Raw genomic sequence first — 17019 nt, forward strand, 5'->3', positions numbered from 1 at the left:
TCTGTCGTTCAAGTGAGAACAAACCAGATTCATCCAACCTCTCCTCATGGCTAATGCCCTCCATATCAGGCAACATCCTGGTAAACTTCTTCTGTATCCTCTCCAAAGCCTCCACATCCTTCTGGTAGTGTGGCGACCAAAATTGAACACTATATTTCAAGTGTGGCCTAACTAAGGTTCTATACAGTTGCTGCATGACTTGCCAATTTTTATACTCAATGCTCCGGCCGATGAAGGGAAGCATGATGTGAGCTTTCTTGACTACCTTCTCCACCTGCTTTGCCACTATGACTTGTGGACCTGTGCACCTAGATCCCTTTACCTGTCAATGCTCTTAATGGTTGTCATTTACTTCATATTTCCCATCTGTATCAGATCTTCCAAAATGTATTACCTCACATTAGTCTGATTAAACTCCATCTGCCATCTCTCCGCCCAAGTATCCGATCGATTTATATGCTGCTGTATCCTCTGACAGCCCTCATCACTATCTGCAATGCCACCAATCTAGGTGTCATTCGCAACTTACTAATGAGACCAGTTACGTTTTCCTCCAAATCATTTATATATACTACAAACAGCAAAAAAGTCCCAGCACTAATCCTCAAGGAACACCACTAGTCACAACCCTCCATTCAGAAAAGCACCCTTCCACTGCTACCCTCTGTCTTTTATGTCCGAGTCAGTTCTGTAACCATCTTCCCAGCTCACCTCTGATCCCATGTGACTTCACAATCTGTACCAGTTTGCCATGAGGGACCTTGTCAAAGACCTTATTGAAGTCCATGTTGACAACATCCATTGCCCTACCTTCATTAATCGTCTGTGTCACGTCCTCGAAGAACTTGATCAAGTTAATGAGACACTACCTCCCCTTCACAAAATCATGCTGCTTCTCGCTAATATGTCCATTTGCTTCCAAATGGGAGTAAATCCTGTCTCAAAGGACCCTCTCCAATAATTTTCATACCACCTGCCTGTAATTCCCTGGATTATCCTTGCTACCCTTCTTAAACAAAGGAACAACATTAGCTATTCTCCAGTCCTCCAGTCCCTGTAGCCAGTGAGGATGCAAAGATTTCTCTCAAGGCCTCAGCAATTTCCTCCCTTGCCTCTCTCAGTATTCTTACATAGAATTTACAATGTAGGAGGCCATTCGGCCCATCAAGTCTGCACCGGCTCCTGGAAAGAGCACCCTACCCAAGGTTAACACCTCCACCCTATCCCCATAACCCAGTAACCCAGTAACCCCACCCAACACTAAGGGCAATTTAGGATACTAAGGGCAATTTATCATGGCCAATCCACCTAACCTGCACATCTTTGGACTGTGGGAGGAAACCGGAGCACCCGGAGGAAACCCACGCACACACGGGGAGGATGTGCAGACTCCGCACAGACAGTGACCCAAGCCGGAATCGAACCTGGGACCCTGGAGCTGTGAAGCGATTGTGCTATCCACAATGCTACCGTGCTGCCCTGGGGTAGATCCCATCAGGTCATGGGGACTTATCTAACTTAATGTTTATCAGGACGCCCAACCTCCTTTCTGGATGTCAATGTGACCCAGACCATCTACACACCCTTCCCCAGACTCATCACCCACAAAGTCCTTCTCTTTGGTGAATACTGATGCAAAGTACTCATTCATTTCCTCTGGTTCCACGCATAGATTCCCTCCCCTGTCCTGGAGTGGGCCAACCCTTTCACTGGCTACCACCTTGCTCTTAATATATGTGTAATTTGTACCGTGTCAAAGAATATCCCTTAACATACCAGTTTTAATGATTAGCTGCCCGACCCTTTCGGCTGAAGCTGCACTAGGCAGGGAGCAGGCAGATGATCGGAGATTTCCTGCTGTTCGGCACCTTGCTGATGAATGCAGGAGCAGTGCTAAACTTCAAACTAAAGAGAAGAGAACTGTATGGTTTTGGAGAAGGTGGCCATGAACTGACGACAGGTGATAACATCTCAAAATCTATCGATGTTGTGAAAATAGCGCAATTCAGGACAGCCAACGCGATTGGATTTTTAGCAGGCTTTTTCCCTTCTCCATTATAATTACTACATTTGTCAGTGTTGAGGGTCAGACATGTGTTTTTCCTACCTACAGCAATTGTACATAGCCCAAAGTCTGGTTCTGCAACAGCAGCAACTCAAAATTTCCCCCTCATTCTCTGGACAAATCATGCGTTTAGAAAGTTTCCCACACACTTTCACACTGCAGTTGGAAGAGCTGGGTTGCTGGTAGTTTTCTAATAGACCTATTTTAGTTTATTCCAGGTAAAAACTGATCCAGATCTAGAAAGTTAGCCTGTGACACATCGTAGAATTCTGCCGAAAGTTACATAATTAATGAATATGAAAATTATGTTGAATACTTAAAAAGAAAATGTCAGTTTTATTCTATTTTGCCAGAACTCTCAACCAGACCTAATTCAAATGAAGAACATATTCTGCATCAGGCTCAGGTTTCACTTCTGCCTCCTCAATCCCCAACCCCTACTACACTGCAAACTTCCTGTATCCAGAAAAGATTAGGGCTCTGCTTCTCCCTGACCATTCCCCACACCATGAGCCTATCGAACCTGTGGGGACTTGGCCTGATCAGAATTCCATGCTCAAAGGACTGTGCATCGAATCGCCTTAAACCTAAAGGGTCCCTGGGAGATGCCATGATAACCCGAGGCTAGGCTTCCATTCCTGAATACAGAGAGTCGGCACCCAGAGCAATAGCTGGCCTAGTACAGACCCACACTCCAGCTCCAGCCCAGTAGAGACGCCACCCTCACTGATAGTAGAGTTCTGATTTATTTCAAAACCCACTTATGGAAGTTAGAACATATATTTAAAATGGCGGATTTCTAAGAAAGCGGTGGAAATCTTTCATCCCTGGAAGCATTGCACCCGTGACATCCGTGAAAAAAAAACAGCTAATGCAACTTAAATGATTTTCAATGTATCAGTACTGTTGAGAAAATATTAATTCATTTTTTAGAAATAAATTTAGAATGCCTAATTCATTTTTTCCAATCAAGGGGCAATTTAGCGTGGCCAATCCATTTACACTGCATATCTTTGGGTTGTGGGGGTGAAACCCACGCAAACGCGGAAGAATGTGCAAACTCCACACGGACAGTGACCCAGAGCCAGGATCGAACCTGGGACCTCGGCTCCACGAGGCAGCAGTGTGCCAACGTGCTGCCTAGAAAATATTAATTCATGTAGTACTTTTTAGATAGCTACTCACGGGTGTTCCAGGAGCCACTCGTGATACTATGACTGGCATTTTCTGATCAATACCTCCCTGTGAAAAGAAGGAAAAGGAGTTGAATATTCCCCAAGAAGTAAATGAACACAATGAGATCATGAACACAATTGTTAGAACGGGCTACCAATAGTCAATTAAACAAGTGCAACATGCGTATATATTTAGACAATGGGCTCCATCTTCCAGTAATTAAATAAACTATTGACCACCATCACTAATACAGTTACAAAAATGTTAATTTTACATATAACACGTTCTGTTGTCCAAACCAAGCAGACGGTCATTACAAATTTGATCTGCTGCGCACACATTTTTGGCCTGAACGTTATCAATTGCTTGCATCAGCAGCATGAGAATCTTGCTTTTGATGGAAGTTGACACTTGTTGTCCTATATACCAATGCTATGACTGGGCAGTGCCACAATAATAGATGCGTATGACTAATTTGCACCGAACACAAGACAAGATCCTTTTAGTCCACAGTGGCCATCTTATTTGACTTAAACAAGAGAGCTTCTGCCATGGCATCTTTCTTGTTTCACAATGCCTCCCCTGTCCACATCTCACTTTTTATATCCCTCAGCAGACAGGATCAAGGGATTTTAGGATCAAGAGATTTCCCAACACAATGGAGGAGAGATGTTTACCATGCAAACCAACAGATTATTTACGGCTTTGTTGCTGTGGAAAACATTTAGTTTTCTGTAACCAGCTTCCACCTGGACATTTTTTAAAAACGATGTTTGTAAAATAAATACTGAAAAGTAACAAATTTCTTAACCTGAAGTGTAAATACATGTTTTGTGGTGTCGAAATCTACTGAATTCAGAATAGGTGATGCATATTCCAATGGCATAAGAAAGATACAAGCAAGATGTACCTTAACATTGAACCCGAATCTCCCATTCTCGTCCGCTTTCATTCTAATCAGAACTAGATTGTCATGAGGAACAATACCATTCGGCTGCAGAAAGCAGAAACAGGATATTAAAGTCATAAGTACTGACAGAGAATGGAGATTCTTCTTAAAGGCTACAAATTAAGCAGAACATATAGCCTGTTAACATTCAACTTTAGAGGACTTTTGCCAACAAATCACATCAATTAGCATTTATGATGAATGAATGTTCATTCGAGATCCTTTCTCATGTCATGTTTTTCTGTGAAATTAAATGAAATTAAACTCACTACCTCCCTCCTATTATTTGCGGGCTTTTAAAAGACAATTTTGTAACCACTTTGAGCTGAAAAATAGCGTCTTCTTTGGGTTGCAGATCGTCGCGACTTCTGCACTATGGGCTTTGGTCATTTATCCGCATTTCTTAATTTAAAAAGTAAAATCCTATCAATATCTTTGAAGGGGAGTCAACATTTGCAAAAGGGGAAAAAAAACAGATTATGATTTTCGGACCTGCAGCCATCAGAGCAGTCCATGAAGGCCCGCCTTCTCTTTAAAATAATTTCCCCCACCCCAATTAAGGGACAATTTAGCGTGGCCAATCCACCTACCCTGCACATCTTTTGGGTTGTGGGGGTGAGACCCACGCAGACATGGGGAGAATGTGCAAACTCCACATGGACAGTGACCTGGGTCCGGGATCGAACCCACTGCACCACCATGCTGCCATAAAAGGCCACCCTTTTCAAACTTGCCCCTCGCTCGAGGTGTAGCGATTGTCAGGTTAAATCACCACCAGTCAGCCCCTCCCCTCAAAGGGGAAAGCAGCCTATGGTCATCTAGAACTATTGCGACTTTTCCTTACCAACGAAGGCTGTACACTAGAATACAGCCTGTCTTATCTCTTTTGCAGACATTAGCAGCTACCCTTTTATTTCATCCTTTTGAAGGTTGCTTATTTGAAAACACTAAGTAGCAAGATACTGACTTAAATTTAAATGTCCAAACATTATTTCACAGAGGACATCTAACGAAGAACATTGGATTTGGACCAATGAAACGGAGTTTGAGTGACTACAGTAACAACTTTGGATTTGGTTATCAGAATCCTGAAACTCTCATCGCTGACTTCTACTGTTGGAATCCTTGTGACATCCTCCATACCCGTGTTTTGGACTGTTCATGGGTGCTCTTGCATTGACATTATGTACGTCAGGTATGCCGTGGCTTGCAGATGGTTGGCTACTTCAGAATTCTTTATGACAAATCTGAGAAGTCGTTCACACATTTGCACAACTGTCTCAATTCAAATGATATTCCCTTTATACTTGTGTTGAATTCAGCACTTATTCACAGAATACAAGTGCATTAAAGTCAACATTCCATTCACACTGGTTTATATTAAACCTAAAACATAGATAGTACAAATGAACTTTTAACTCCTGCACAGACGATGGGTTTCCAGTCTGTTTGCAACTTTGTTTCCTAATCATTAAAATGTTTCCCACCATCGGAAGCTGCAAATCAATTTGGTGAATCGCATCAGCTTAATGTTAATTTAAATAACGTTGAATGCAATTCCACTGAGCACATTAAATAATATGATGCAAGGTAAAACATACAGTTTCATATGTTTGTGTAGAGACTGCATTAAATAAGCTTTAAATAGATTACTTCAATATTTAAGATAAATTTTCTTTGAATTATGGTGGCAGCTTTCCATCTCAAAATAGTTTGTGAAGAGAGCTAATATTTTGAGTCTGGTTGACTTTGTCAAAACTCAAAACGTTAGCTCCCTTCTCACTCCACAGATGCTGGCAGACCTGCTGTGATTGTCCAGTATCTTCTGTTTTTGTTTCAGATTCCTGCATCGGCAGTAATTTGCTTTTATCAAAATTGTTTGCACTGCGGTAGTCAACTCTGTGCTAAGCATCACCAGGTGTGGCACAAGAGTATGGCGGTCTCTGCTGGGCTTGCTGCTAGCCAACTCTGCTTTTTGTTCACCTCTTGCAATGCCTCACCAAATAGTCAGTCTCCAGAAGGTCAAGGTCATCAGTGACTGTCTCCTGATGTCAACATCCACAACCTTCATATTTCACTCTGAGACGTTCTTGTAGCAGGGGGTATGGACGTCCACGGGGTCGTGATCCTGTGGCCAGTTTACTGTATAGAAAGTCTTTTGGGCACACAACTGTCAGCCATCTAATGAATGTGATTGAGCAAGTGCAAACGTTAGGAATGAATGTATGCTGATAGAATTAGCGTGCTCCAGAGCCTCAGAAAGGTGATTTTGTTCCGTCATGAGATGCCAAGACTTTTTTCTGAGACAGTGAAGGTGGAAACTGTTCAGTTTTTTCTCCTGCCTAGTGTATGCTGTCTCAACACTGTAGCCACAAGTTTGGTAGACTCAGTTTGGTGTTCAGTCATTTTGTTGTTGTTCCAGAATCTCTTGCCTCAGTTAGAACGCAACATCTGCAGATTTTACGATGCGCGCGTTAATTTCAGCAACAAGTGACGGATTGCTGGTGATTATAGAACCTAGATATGGGAAGCGATCATCAGCTCCGGCATCACAATAGCAATCCTGATTGATGGTTGCATGGCATGTATCCGGGATCATGACATTAGTATTCCTGATGTTGATGGTCAAATCAAATTCTGCGCTAGTGTGTCAGTCCACTTATTACTCAAGGTTTCCTCAGTATGGAATGCTAGGTTAGTATTATCAGAATCTTTTGAGGAGGACTTGTCTCCTGTGTCTTAGATCTCAGGGGAGCGAGGCTGAAGAGTTTTCTGACAGTTCTGCTAAGCATCCTACCAGAACACATCCCGGTTTGGCTGCATTGCGGATCTCAAAAAGGATTCTAATGTTGCACCGTCATAGCTGGCCTTGCCCATGATGCTGGGAGATCACACCGAGCAGCTTCACAGGTAGCCAATTTTATCCAGCAGCAGAGAACTCAAGATAGTATTCCACCCATCTCTCCAACTGCTTATTGCAGTCACATGATCTGATCCCCCTTTATTTTCAATTGAGCCGTTTCCTTCGCTAATGGGCTTGTTACCTTTTGGTGACATACATGCCCCCGGCATCCCTATGACTCAGGATGTCTGAATACTCTGGCAAAATGTAACCAGTACTCTCTGGCATACCCAACGGCCTGTTGGACTTGACATCAAGATCTTGGTGCATTTAGAATCTCATTGCTTAGATAGCTATCGTTATTCATTAGAACAGACTGGTTGGATTCAATGGCAGGCTGTTAGCCTCTGATCAGTCAGTGCTTTCCCCCTCTTGCTTCCCATGTGTTGAGAGCGAAGTATTTTCGATGGTATCAGAAAAATGCTCCATTTCCCTTTTGCATTAAGCGTGGGAATACCAAAGAGCGTCTGTTCACTCTGGTCGAGGAACTGTTTGGCAGTAAATGGATTGCCATGATGTGGAGATAGATAGATAGAGAAATACAGCACAGAACAGGCCCTTCGGCCCACGATGTTGCGCCGAACTTTTGTCCTAGGTTAATCATAGAATTTTGGACAATTTGTCATGGCCAATCCACCCAACCTGCACATCTTTGGACTGGCTTCACAGGTAGCCAATTTTATCCAGCAGCAGAGAACTCAAGATAGTATTCCACCCATCTCTCCAACTGCTTATTGCAGTCACATGATCTGATCCCCCTTTATTTTCAATTGAGCCGTTTCCTTCGCTAATGGGCGTTGGACTGGAGTGAGCACAGTAAGAAGGTTAAAGTCCAACAGGTTTGTTTCAAATCACTAGCTTTCGGAGCACTGCTCCTTCCTCAGGTGAATAGAATTAAATGGGTTGGCAGCGGGGCTGACATTGGTGACAATGCATTCCTGCTTTGTATGACAGAACTTCAAGGGTTGCTTCCTAACCCTGGTGCACTGACCGGGGAGTGATGTGTGTTGATAATTCTGCTCAGAGTCATGTCTGGTGATGATCAGGCCCAGCTGGTGCCAATGGAGCACAGACGTCTCAGGATATGTTTTGGCATGATTTGCTCGGAGAAAGGTGTTGGGTTACACAAAGTTTGTGGGAAGAACAAAGTTCAAGTAGTCTCTGTCCATTCTCATTAATCTTTCCCAGTCCATGATATTCAAGACAGGAGGCCAAGTGGTCAGTGTCCACTCTTGAAATCCTAGTTGAGTACCCAGTTTTTTTTCCCCCCAACTAAGGGGCAATTTAGCATGGGCAATTCACCTACCCTGCACGTCTTTTTTGGTAGTAGAGGTGAGACCCATGCAGACACAGGGATAGTGGAACCTACAAACTCTACAGTTTGAGAAAGAAATCTCCTCGACTGATTCACATTTTCAAATAGCCGAGGTATGAATATTCAATGAAAAAGGATCATGTGGTGCGAGTGTTTGCTAATTATATGCAAATGTTTAAAATGTGGGTCGGAACCTTATTACATCATCAGTGAGGGGTGTGAGATGGTGTTCCCCAATTCTCGCAATGTCTTGTTTTCGCTCCGCCTTTCTCGCTGACGGTTAACGCGGGTGCAAAATCATCCCGTAAAGCTTTTCATTCAGTTATCAATTCTCCACAAGTTTGGTCTCTTGCATGTAAGCTGTGCCAACATTCGGCCAATCGACCACCTGTCAACCTTGTGCACATGGTCTCGATGTTCCAATTAGGAGATTGAAGAGTTGGCAGCTTCTTTTCATTTGTTTACTGGGCACAATGTATTCTGTCAACGTGCAGAGTAGGCACACTAAGCACTCATGGAAGCAGAAGGGCCATGGCAGGTCAGCACCTAATTTAGTTGGGGCCTGCCTGACCAGAGGTGGGTGATGGCTGACCAGGGCGACACGATGGTCCCTCCCATCATTGACAGCCTGTAGCACCAGGCTCATCACTTGTAACTGTAGTCTCCCGTGTTACATTAACATTCCGTGGCATTGGGCTTAAGCCTGGCAAAAATATATGGAGACCCTGGGCTGCCCAAGTATCGGGATCCTTTCTCTCAACCTCACCGATTTAGGACCAAGAGAATACGAACACGACATTTGTCACCGGCCTTGTTGCAGGAATTGCTAGAAAAATGATGTATTTACACACCAATCTGCCTTTGGACTCCACTCCAGGCTTTTTTTGTCAGAATTTACACCCTTAAGCTTTCAACTCACCCGAGATATCCACAAGCTGCTTGTCCCCTGCTGAGATTTGGTTATGAGTGCCAGGTCAGAACCTGTGCTGCTGGTCCCGCACACTGCATGTCTGGGGGCCAAACCTCAGTAACTGCATCATATCGATCTGTTGGACACACTTCTTTGAATGGTTTATGGCCATTATCTATTACGCTGCCCGGCTATTTTTCAATTTAAATGAAGCAGGTACTATTACTATTGTTAACCATTATAAAATGATATCTTACAGTAGATTTCTCTGAGGTTATGGGGCCATCCAATAGATCTTGGAAGTGAGGGTCGAATTCCTGCTGGCAAGAATTAGACTGTTGAGACTGGATTGTGTTTTTTTTCTGTTTTGGTGGCAATGCAGGCGGCCGTCCTTCTCCAGCTGTCTCCTGACAACTAAAAAGAAGTTGAGTTTAATGCATTATGACTACAAATGTAACTCCTATTACAAAACAAATATCTGAGTGCTTTACAAGGAGAGGTGAATACTAAGTATGAACAAAGGGGATCTATTGGCAATGCTCCTTTGTAGGAGGGCTTCGTTGATGACGGATTGGCTGAGATATCCCATAATTTCCTGTATTTGTTTTAATGTTTCAATAGAGGTGGAGAAAAATAGAAGCAAAACTGAGCAACATTCTGGAGTTGGATGATAGCCCTTTCCATGATGGTTTGGATTCAGAGTAAAAAGCTCAGCTAGTTCCAAACTAAGTGCCAAGCATTTGCACTAACCCATTCAACTTGAGAGGACAGTCAGAAAGGTTCCTGGTATCTGAGCCAAAAGCATGTAAAATGAACGGGAGGCAAAAAAGGATGGCTTGTCAACACTGAGCTAAGGGAAGAGGGACACATTAGGCATCTGGGACCACATGTCAATGCGTACCTCTTTGTTGCACCTTTTCCAGTGCAAGTAATAATATGGCAACCAAACTATGCACAGGGCTCTTAATGGAAATAAACTAACGTGTTGTACGGGCTCAATTTTTTAATCTTATGATGGACATTCAATTCCACACACCATTTAATCCAAAAATTGTTTAGCCTCATTTACTGCTACCACACACTGAACAGTTTCAATAATCTGCCAACAAATACGCCAACAATTTTAATCTTGTGCTACATTCTGTAGCCTAGTAACTTATCTTATAGTTCCAGGCAAAGAGTTCCCTCTTCGGGTACAATCAACTATCTGGGCTCAAATCGCACTAATTTTCGGAATTCGTTTTTGCTCAAACTCATTTACATAGCTCCAATATTAAAATCTTCCGTTAACCAGAGCAACGTTTAGAACAAAGAAATTGTATTAAAAACCTGTATTTTTATTAATATGTTTGAAAATCATAGAATTCCTGTAGTGCAGGAGGCGGCCTTTGGCCCATCAAATCTGCACCAACTGTCGGAAAGAGCACTGTACCCAGGTCCTCTCCCCGTCCACCCCACACTTATCCCTGCAACCAAACCTGCACATTCCAGGACACCAATAGGCAATTTATCATGACCAATCCAGCTAACCTGCACATCTTTGGACTGCGAGTGGAAACCACAGCACCCGGAGGGAACTTGCATAGACATGGGAAGAATGTGTAAACTCCACAGTCACCCAAGGCTGGAATTGAAACCTGGTCCTTGGCGCTGTGAGACAGCAGTTCTAACCACTGTGCCACCCTAATGGAATTATCACAAAAAATAAGCATCTTCAATCAGTGTTTTAGTTCACCACCCACGAATAACCTGATTTTAAATAACAAAAGTGTATTGAAAACTATAAAGTACCATTCATTAGTTACAGTAGTCAATTTTAACAAATTAAAACCCTTTGTTCAGGGCTCATCAGTTTCTTGGCACCTTTAAAAAGGCACTTCATTTTTGCATGTGACATTTCATTTTGTGCAGTTACAACTGCAATTAAAGCGGACATGCCAGGGCTCAGTCGATGTGAAAAAATAATTTTAGCAACCCATTGACATTTGTATGGTGATTCTTCCTTCCCAATATGAAAATGGCAACTATTATGAACAAATTTTATTTTCCTAGACTTTTCTTCTTGTTCTTCAACTGCTTGCAATAAATTAAACTAGATGGTTTTGCAGTTGAGAAACAGTGGAATGATTTAAACTTATTCAACAATTTATAGATTTTGGCTATTGTTATGGCTGATACAGCAGATCTTAAAAAACAGGTCAGGTCAGGACAAAGAACAAAGAAAATTACAGCACAGGAACAGGCCCTTTGGCCCTCCCAGCCTGCGCCGATCCAGATCCTTTATCTAAACCTGTCTCCTATTTTCCAAGGTCTACTTCCCTCTGTTCCCGCCCGTTCATATACCTGTCTAGATGCCTCTTAAATGATGCTATCGTGCCCGCCTCTACCACCTCCGCTGGTAAAGCGTTCCAGGCACCCACCACCCTCTGTGTAAAAAACTTTCCACACACATCTCCCTTAAACTTTCCCCCTCTCACCTTAAAATCGTGACCCCTTGTAACTGACACCCCCACTCTTGGGAAAAGCTTGTTGCTATCCACCCTGTCCATACCTCTCAATTTTGTAAACCTCAATCAGGTCCCCCTTCAACCTCCGTCTTTCCAACAAAAACAATCCTAATCTACTCAACCTTTCTTCATAGCTAGCACCTTCCATACCAGGCAACATCCTGGTGAACCTCCTCTGCACCCTCTCCAAAGCATCCATATCCTTCTGGTAATGTGGCGACCAGAACTGCACGCAGTATTCCAAATGTGGCCGAACCAAAGTCCTGTACAACTGTAACATGACCTGCCAACTCTTGTACTCAATACCCCGTCCGATGAAGGCAAGCATGCTGTATGCCTTCTTGATCACTATCAACCTGCGTTGCCACCTTCAGGGTACAATGGACCTGAACTCCCAGATCTCTCTGTACATCAATTTTCCCCAAGACCCTTCCATTGACCATATAGTCCGCTCTTGAATTAGATCTTCCAAAATTCATCACCTCGCATTTGCCTGGATTGAACTCCATCTGCCATTTCTCTGCCCACCTCTCCAATCTATCTATATTTTGTTGTATTCTCTGACAGTCCTCCTCGCTATCTGCAACTCCACCAATCTTAGTATCATCTGCAAACTTGCTAATCAGACCACCTATACCTTCCTCCAGGTCATTTATGTAGATCACAAACAGCAGTGGTCCGAGCACGGATCCCTGTGGAACACCACTAGTCACCCATCTCCATTTTGAGACACTCCCTTCCACCACTACTTTCTGTCTCCTGTTGCCCAGCCAGTTCTTTATCCATCTAGCTAGTACACCCTGAACCCCATACGACTTCACTTTTTCCATCAACCCGCCATGGGAAACCTTATCAAACGCCTTACTAAAGTCCATGTATATGACATCTACAGCCCTTCTCTCATCAATTAACTTTGTCACTTCTTCAATGAATTCTATTAGGTTTGTAAGACATGACCTTCCCTACACAAAACCATGCTGCCTATTACTGTTAAGTCTATTTTCTTCCAGATGTGAATAGATCCTATCCCTCAGTATCTTCTCCAACAGTTTGCCTACCACTGACGTCAAGCTCACAGGTCTATAATTCCCTGGATTATCCCTGCTACCCTTCTTAAACTAAGGGTATTAGTTTAAGCAATTCTCCAGTCCTCCAGGACCTCACCCGTGCTCAAGGATGCTGCTAAGATGTCTGTTAAGGCCCCGGCTATTTCAACCCTCACTTCCCTCAGTAACCTGGGATAGATCCCATCCGGTCCTGGGGACTTGTCCACCTTAATGTCTTTTAGAATACCCAAAACTTCCCCCTTCCGTTTGACAACTTGACCTAGAGTATTTAAACATCCATCCCTAGCCTCAACCGTCTTGTCCCTCTCCTTTGTGAATACCGATGCAAAGTACTCATTAAGAATCTCACCCATTTCCTCTGAGTCCACGCATAAATTACCTCTTTTGTCTTTGAGTGGGCCAATCCTTTCTCTAGTTACCCTCTTGCTCCTTACATACGAATAAAAGGCGTTGAGATTTTCCTTAACCCTGTTAGCCAAAGATATTTCATGACCCCTTTTAGCCCTCTTTATTGCGTGTTTGAGATTCGTCCTACTTTCCCGATATTCCTCCAAAGCTTCATCAGTTTTGAGTTGCCTCGATCCTATGCATGCTTCCTTTTTCATCTTAGCTAGTCTCACAATTTCACCAATCATCCATGGTTCCCTAATCTTGCCATTTCTATCTTTCATTTTCACAGGAACATGTCTGTCCTGCACTCTATTCAACCTATCCTTAAAAGACTCCCACATTTCAAATGTGGATTTACCCTTAAACAGCTGCTCCCAATCCACATTCCCTAGCTCCTGCTGAATTTAGCTATACTCTGCCATTCCCCAATTTAGTACTATTCCTTTCGGACCACTCTTGTCCTTGTCCATGAGTATTCTAAAACTTACGGAATTGTGATCGCTATTCCCAAAGTAATCACGAAGGTTAAGTCCCACCTTGACAACAGGCAAAGAAAGGGGTTTAACCAAAAAACTACTTGTATTACACATTTGCACTCTTTCTTGAAACGAGCATTATTTCTCTGAAGTCTATTATTTCCTCTGAAAAGAAACAGTGCACCCTTCATACGGGTATAACAAGCTGAGAGCTTCAAGAATCAAACTTTAACCAAAGAATTCATTGCTTTGTGTTTATCCAGCCAAGTTTGAGATTCTTTATGAATGGTAGATGAAAGCAGCTTATTTTACAGTCTGGAGCAGTATTTAATGCTTTAGCCCCAGGCAATCTGCTTAATGATGTACATTGCGCACCGGGTTGCATTATCCTAACTGCCCTCGTTTGCATTTCTTTCCAGCAGCAACACGTTGATATTTTCAGTACGCAAACATGAATAAAATATAAACAGATATATTTAAATTATATTTTGGTAAGATGCATCTGCAGCATTGTCATGACCTAAGAAAAATAAATCAGTCAAGTTGGCTGGAAATGGGTCATCTATTAATTCTAATCAAAGTTAATTTTCGTACACAAGATAAAACAAAATAATTGACCACCTCTAACCTGCTGTGCACAAGTTATAATTTAAATACTGGACAGCAGAAAATGTGGCTTCTATTTGAAACATTTCATGTTTATGTCCAGCTACAATTCAAATGGGGATATATAGAATATATATATATATTTAATACTTTGAAGCAGGCCAAAATTGTGTCACATATAGCAGAACCTGAAATTCAATCACCCATGGTATTTTGGAGCGTAAAGTAAAATACTATGAGCTTTTATACCAATTAGTGTCTACCTTGTGTGCAGTTTGGATTTGAGAGTAACTGCTGCAGGTTTCATTATGGAACATTTAGAGATGATAGAAAATTCTACCCTTTTAAAAAATAAATTTGGAGTACCCAATTCTTTTTATCCCCCCCAAATAAAGGGAAATTTAGCGTGGCCAATTCACCTGCCCCGCACATCTTTGGGTTGCGAGGGTGACACCCACACAGACACGGGGAGAATGTGCAAACTCCAAATGGACAGTGACCCGGGGCCGGGATCGAATCCGGGTCCTCGGCGGTGAGGCATCAGTGCTAACCACTGTGTAATGTGCTGCCCCAAAAAGTCTATCCTTGCATTATAAAAAATTAATATGGAATTGATATCAGCAGGTATCACCAAGTGAAAATAGGTAATTTGAAAACCAGAATGAGTGAAGTAAACCACAGCATTAGGCTCCAAACCCAAACAACCTGAAAACTCACACACATTAGATAAACCGCCTGAACAAGTGTATCAAATAATCAGTATGGGAAACTTACGGAGATGACTCCAGAATAATACTGTTTGCTTGCGTGGAGGAAGGTGATTTGTGGTTGGCAAAGACTTCACTTGATGAAACATGAACTATGTGGTCAACCAAATGTCCTACAGATGATGGTCTGAGACGGCTTCCTTCCTGAGTAAACGTGGAGTTCCGACTTTATTCCAAGAATTTATTTGGCAGTTTCAGTTGCAAAGACAAAAGGAGAACAGAAACTAATTAGGACACATGGCCACCAAATTAATTACCACAATGTGTATTTTACTAGCAACTGTGGCAGTATTGTAACAGCCTCCACACAACCCACCTCCAAAATGATCATTTACAAAAATAACTTTTCACACACAAACTTGAATTTATATAGAGCATTTTAACATTCTCAGGGACTACCAAAGATTTTCACCACCAATTACTTTTGAAACATTGTCACAATTGTAATATAATAAAACACGTAGAGTTGTTTCTCTGCATTAAGCCACAAACCACTACAAATTGAATTTATAATCCTGCAATTCTACAGCAATGGCATTACAAATTTAATGCTTCAGTAAGAAGTGCCATCACAAGTAAACTAAAATAATGTGCTGGCATTCTAAGTTAGCTACTGATTACTGCTACCAGCAAAAGAAAATGCCTGATAGCACCAGATTGAAAAATAACAGTGAAAAATAAATCTATACTAATAAATGGATTAGTGCTGTTACAATAAAAATAAGCTTAAGCTCATCTGATCATACACAACTTGCCTCTTGCCTATTTTTTGAATACCAAGTTCTAAATCTCACCCTTTCATTGATTCCATCCACTTTTGAACTGAGCTAACTACAAGCATAATTTCATGTTAATGGATAGAATTAGTCAACATGAAGCTGGATATTTATAATGGTATTTTTAAACAAGATCTACTTATTGACACAAGAATGGAAATGGTTCATATGTGTTCATTCCATGAGATGTTGATGTGTTTATGCACAATTGCATGCCTTGTTAGAACTGCGAGGCCACAGTGGACATCATGAGTACATTGTCAAAACAAAGTAACGGAGTAAGTATGCAGGAAGAAACAGGAATGATACTGATGGTGCAATTTGACAGTTTGGGTTCCATTTGAACAACTATTTGGCATTTGGTAATTATACACATTGATCTTTCTCAGTGGGTTGTGATAGATGTGACTGGACTTTTCACAAACTGGAAATGAAAACAGCCAATCCATAGACCAGAAACAAATCACCGAGCTTGATATTTTGCACAGACACTCAACAGGCAGGTGCACACAGTCATGGGGGCAGACACAGTCTTCTTGTCATTACCCAGAAACTCACCAGCATGCCGTAGACAGCACCGTCCAAACAAACAGACATGCTACCATCCAGAAGGACAAGGGACAAGTTCCCCTCCAAGCCACACACTTTTCTGACTTGGAAATATATTATCTTTCCTCACTGTCACTGGGACAGCATCTTGGAACTCCCTCTCTAACAGCATTCTGGGTGCACCTACACCACATGGGCTGCTGTGGTTCAAGAAGACAATCATCATCACCTTCTCAAGGACAATTAGGGACGGGGAATAAATACTGGGCACTCCAATGACACCCACATTCCATAAATCAAGTTTAAAAAATCCTGACATTGGATTATTGACTGAATGCTAGTGGATTGATATATGGGAAAATCAGAAAGATAGGTGGTGATCTTCTCATTCCAATCTAGAACTTTTTGAGTTAGTTCTGCAGAATGGTAAGACAAAGTCATGGACTCATCCCATCAGCTCAGGGCTGGATCAAATACATTAGGAAAGTCCTTTCAAAATTACTGAGCTGGGAAATAATCAACAGCTGGCAGAAATCATAAGACAGGAAAAAATATTTTGAGGAA

General features: G+C 42.2%; 1 protein-coding gene across 7 annotated transcripts in view; it reads right to left on the bottom strand.

Moving 5' to 3' along the window:
• ptpn4a (protein tyrosine phosphatase non-receptor type 4a) overlaps nt 1-17019 on the bottom strand; it is a 428771-nt gene that overhangs the window by 75384 nt on the left and 336368 nt on the right. For all 7 annotated transcript variants that reach the window (XM_038790048.1, XM_038790047.1, XM_038790049.1 and 4 more), the window contains 4 exons: nt 15138-15296; nt 9575-9731; nt 4152-4235; nt 3251-3307 (listed from right to left, as the gene is read on the bottom strand). In XM_038790048.1, the coding sequence (XP_038645976.1) occupies nt 3251-3307; nt 4152-4235; nt 9575-9731; nt 15138-15296 (457 nt within the window). The remainder of the gene's footprint in view (nt 1-3250; nt 3308-4151; nt 4236-9574; nt 9732-15137; nt 15297-17019) is intronic.

The sequence above is a fragment of the Scyliorhinus canicula genome, chromosome 2 (genome assembly GCF_902713615.1).
Source record: "Scyliorhinus canicula chromosome 2, sScyCan1.1, whole genome shotgun sequence".
Classification (NCBI taxonomy): domain Eukaryota; kingdom Metazoa; phylum Chordata; class Chondrichthyes; order Carcharhiniformes; family Scyliorhinidae; genus Scyliorhinus; species Scyliorhinus canicula.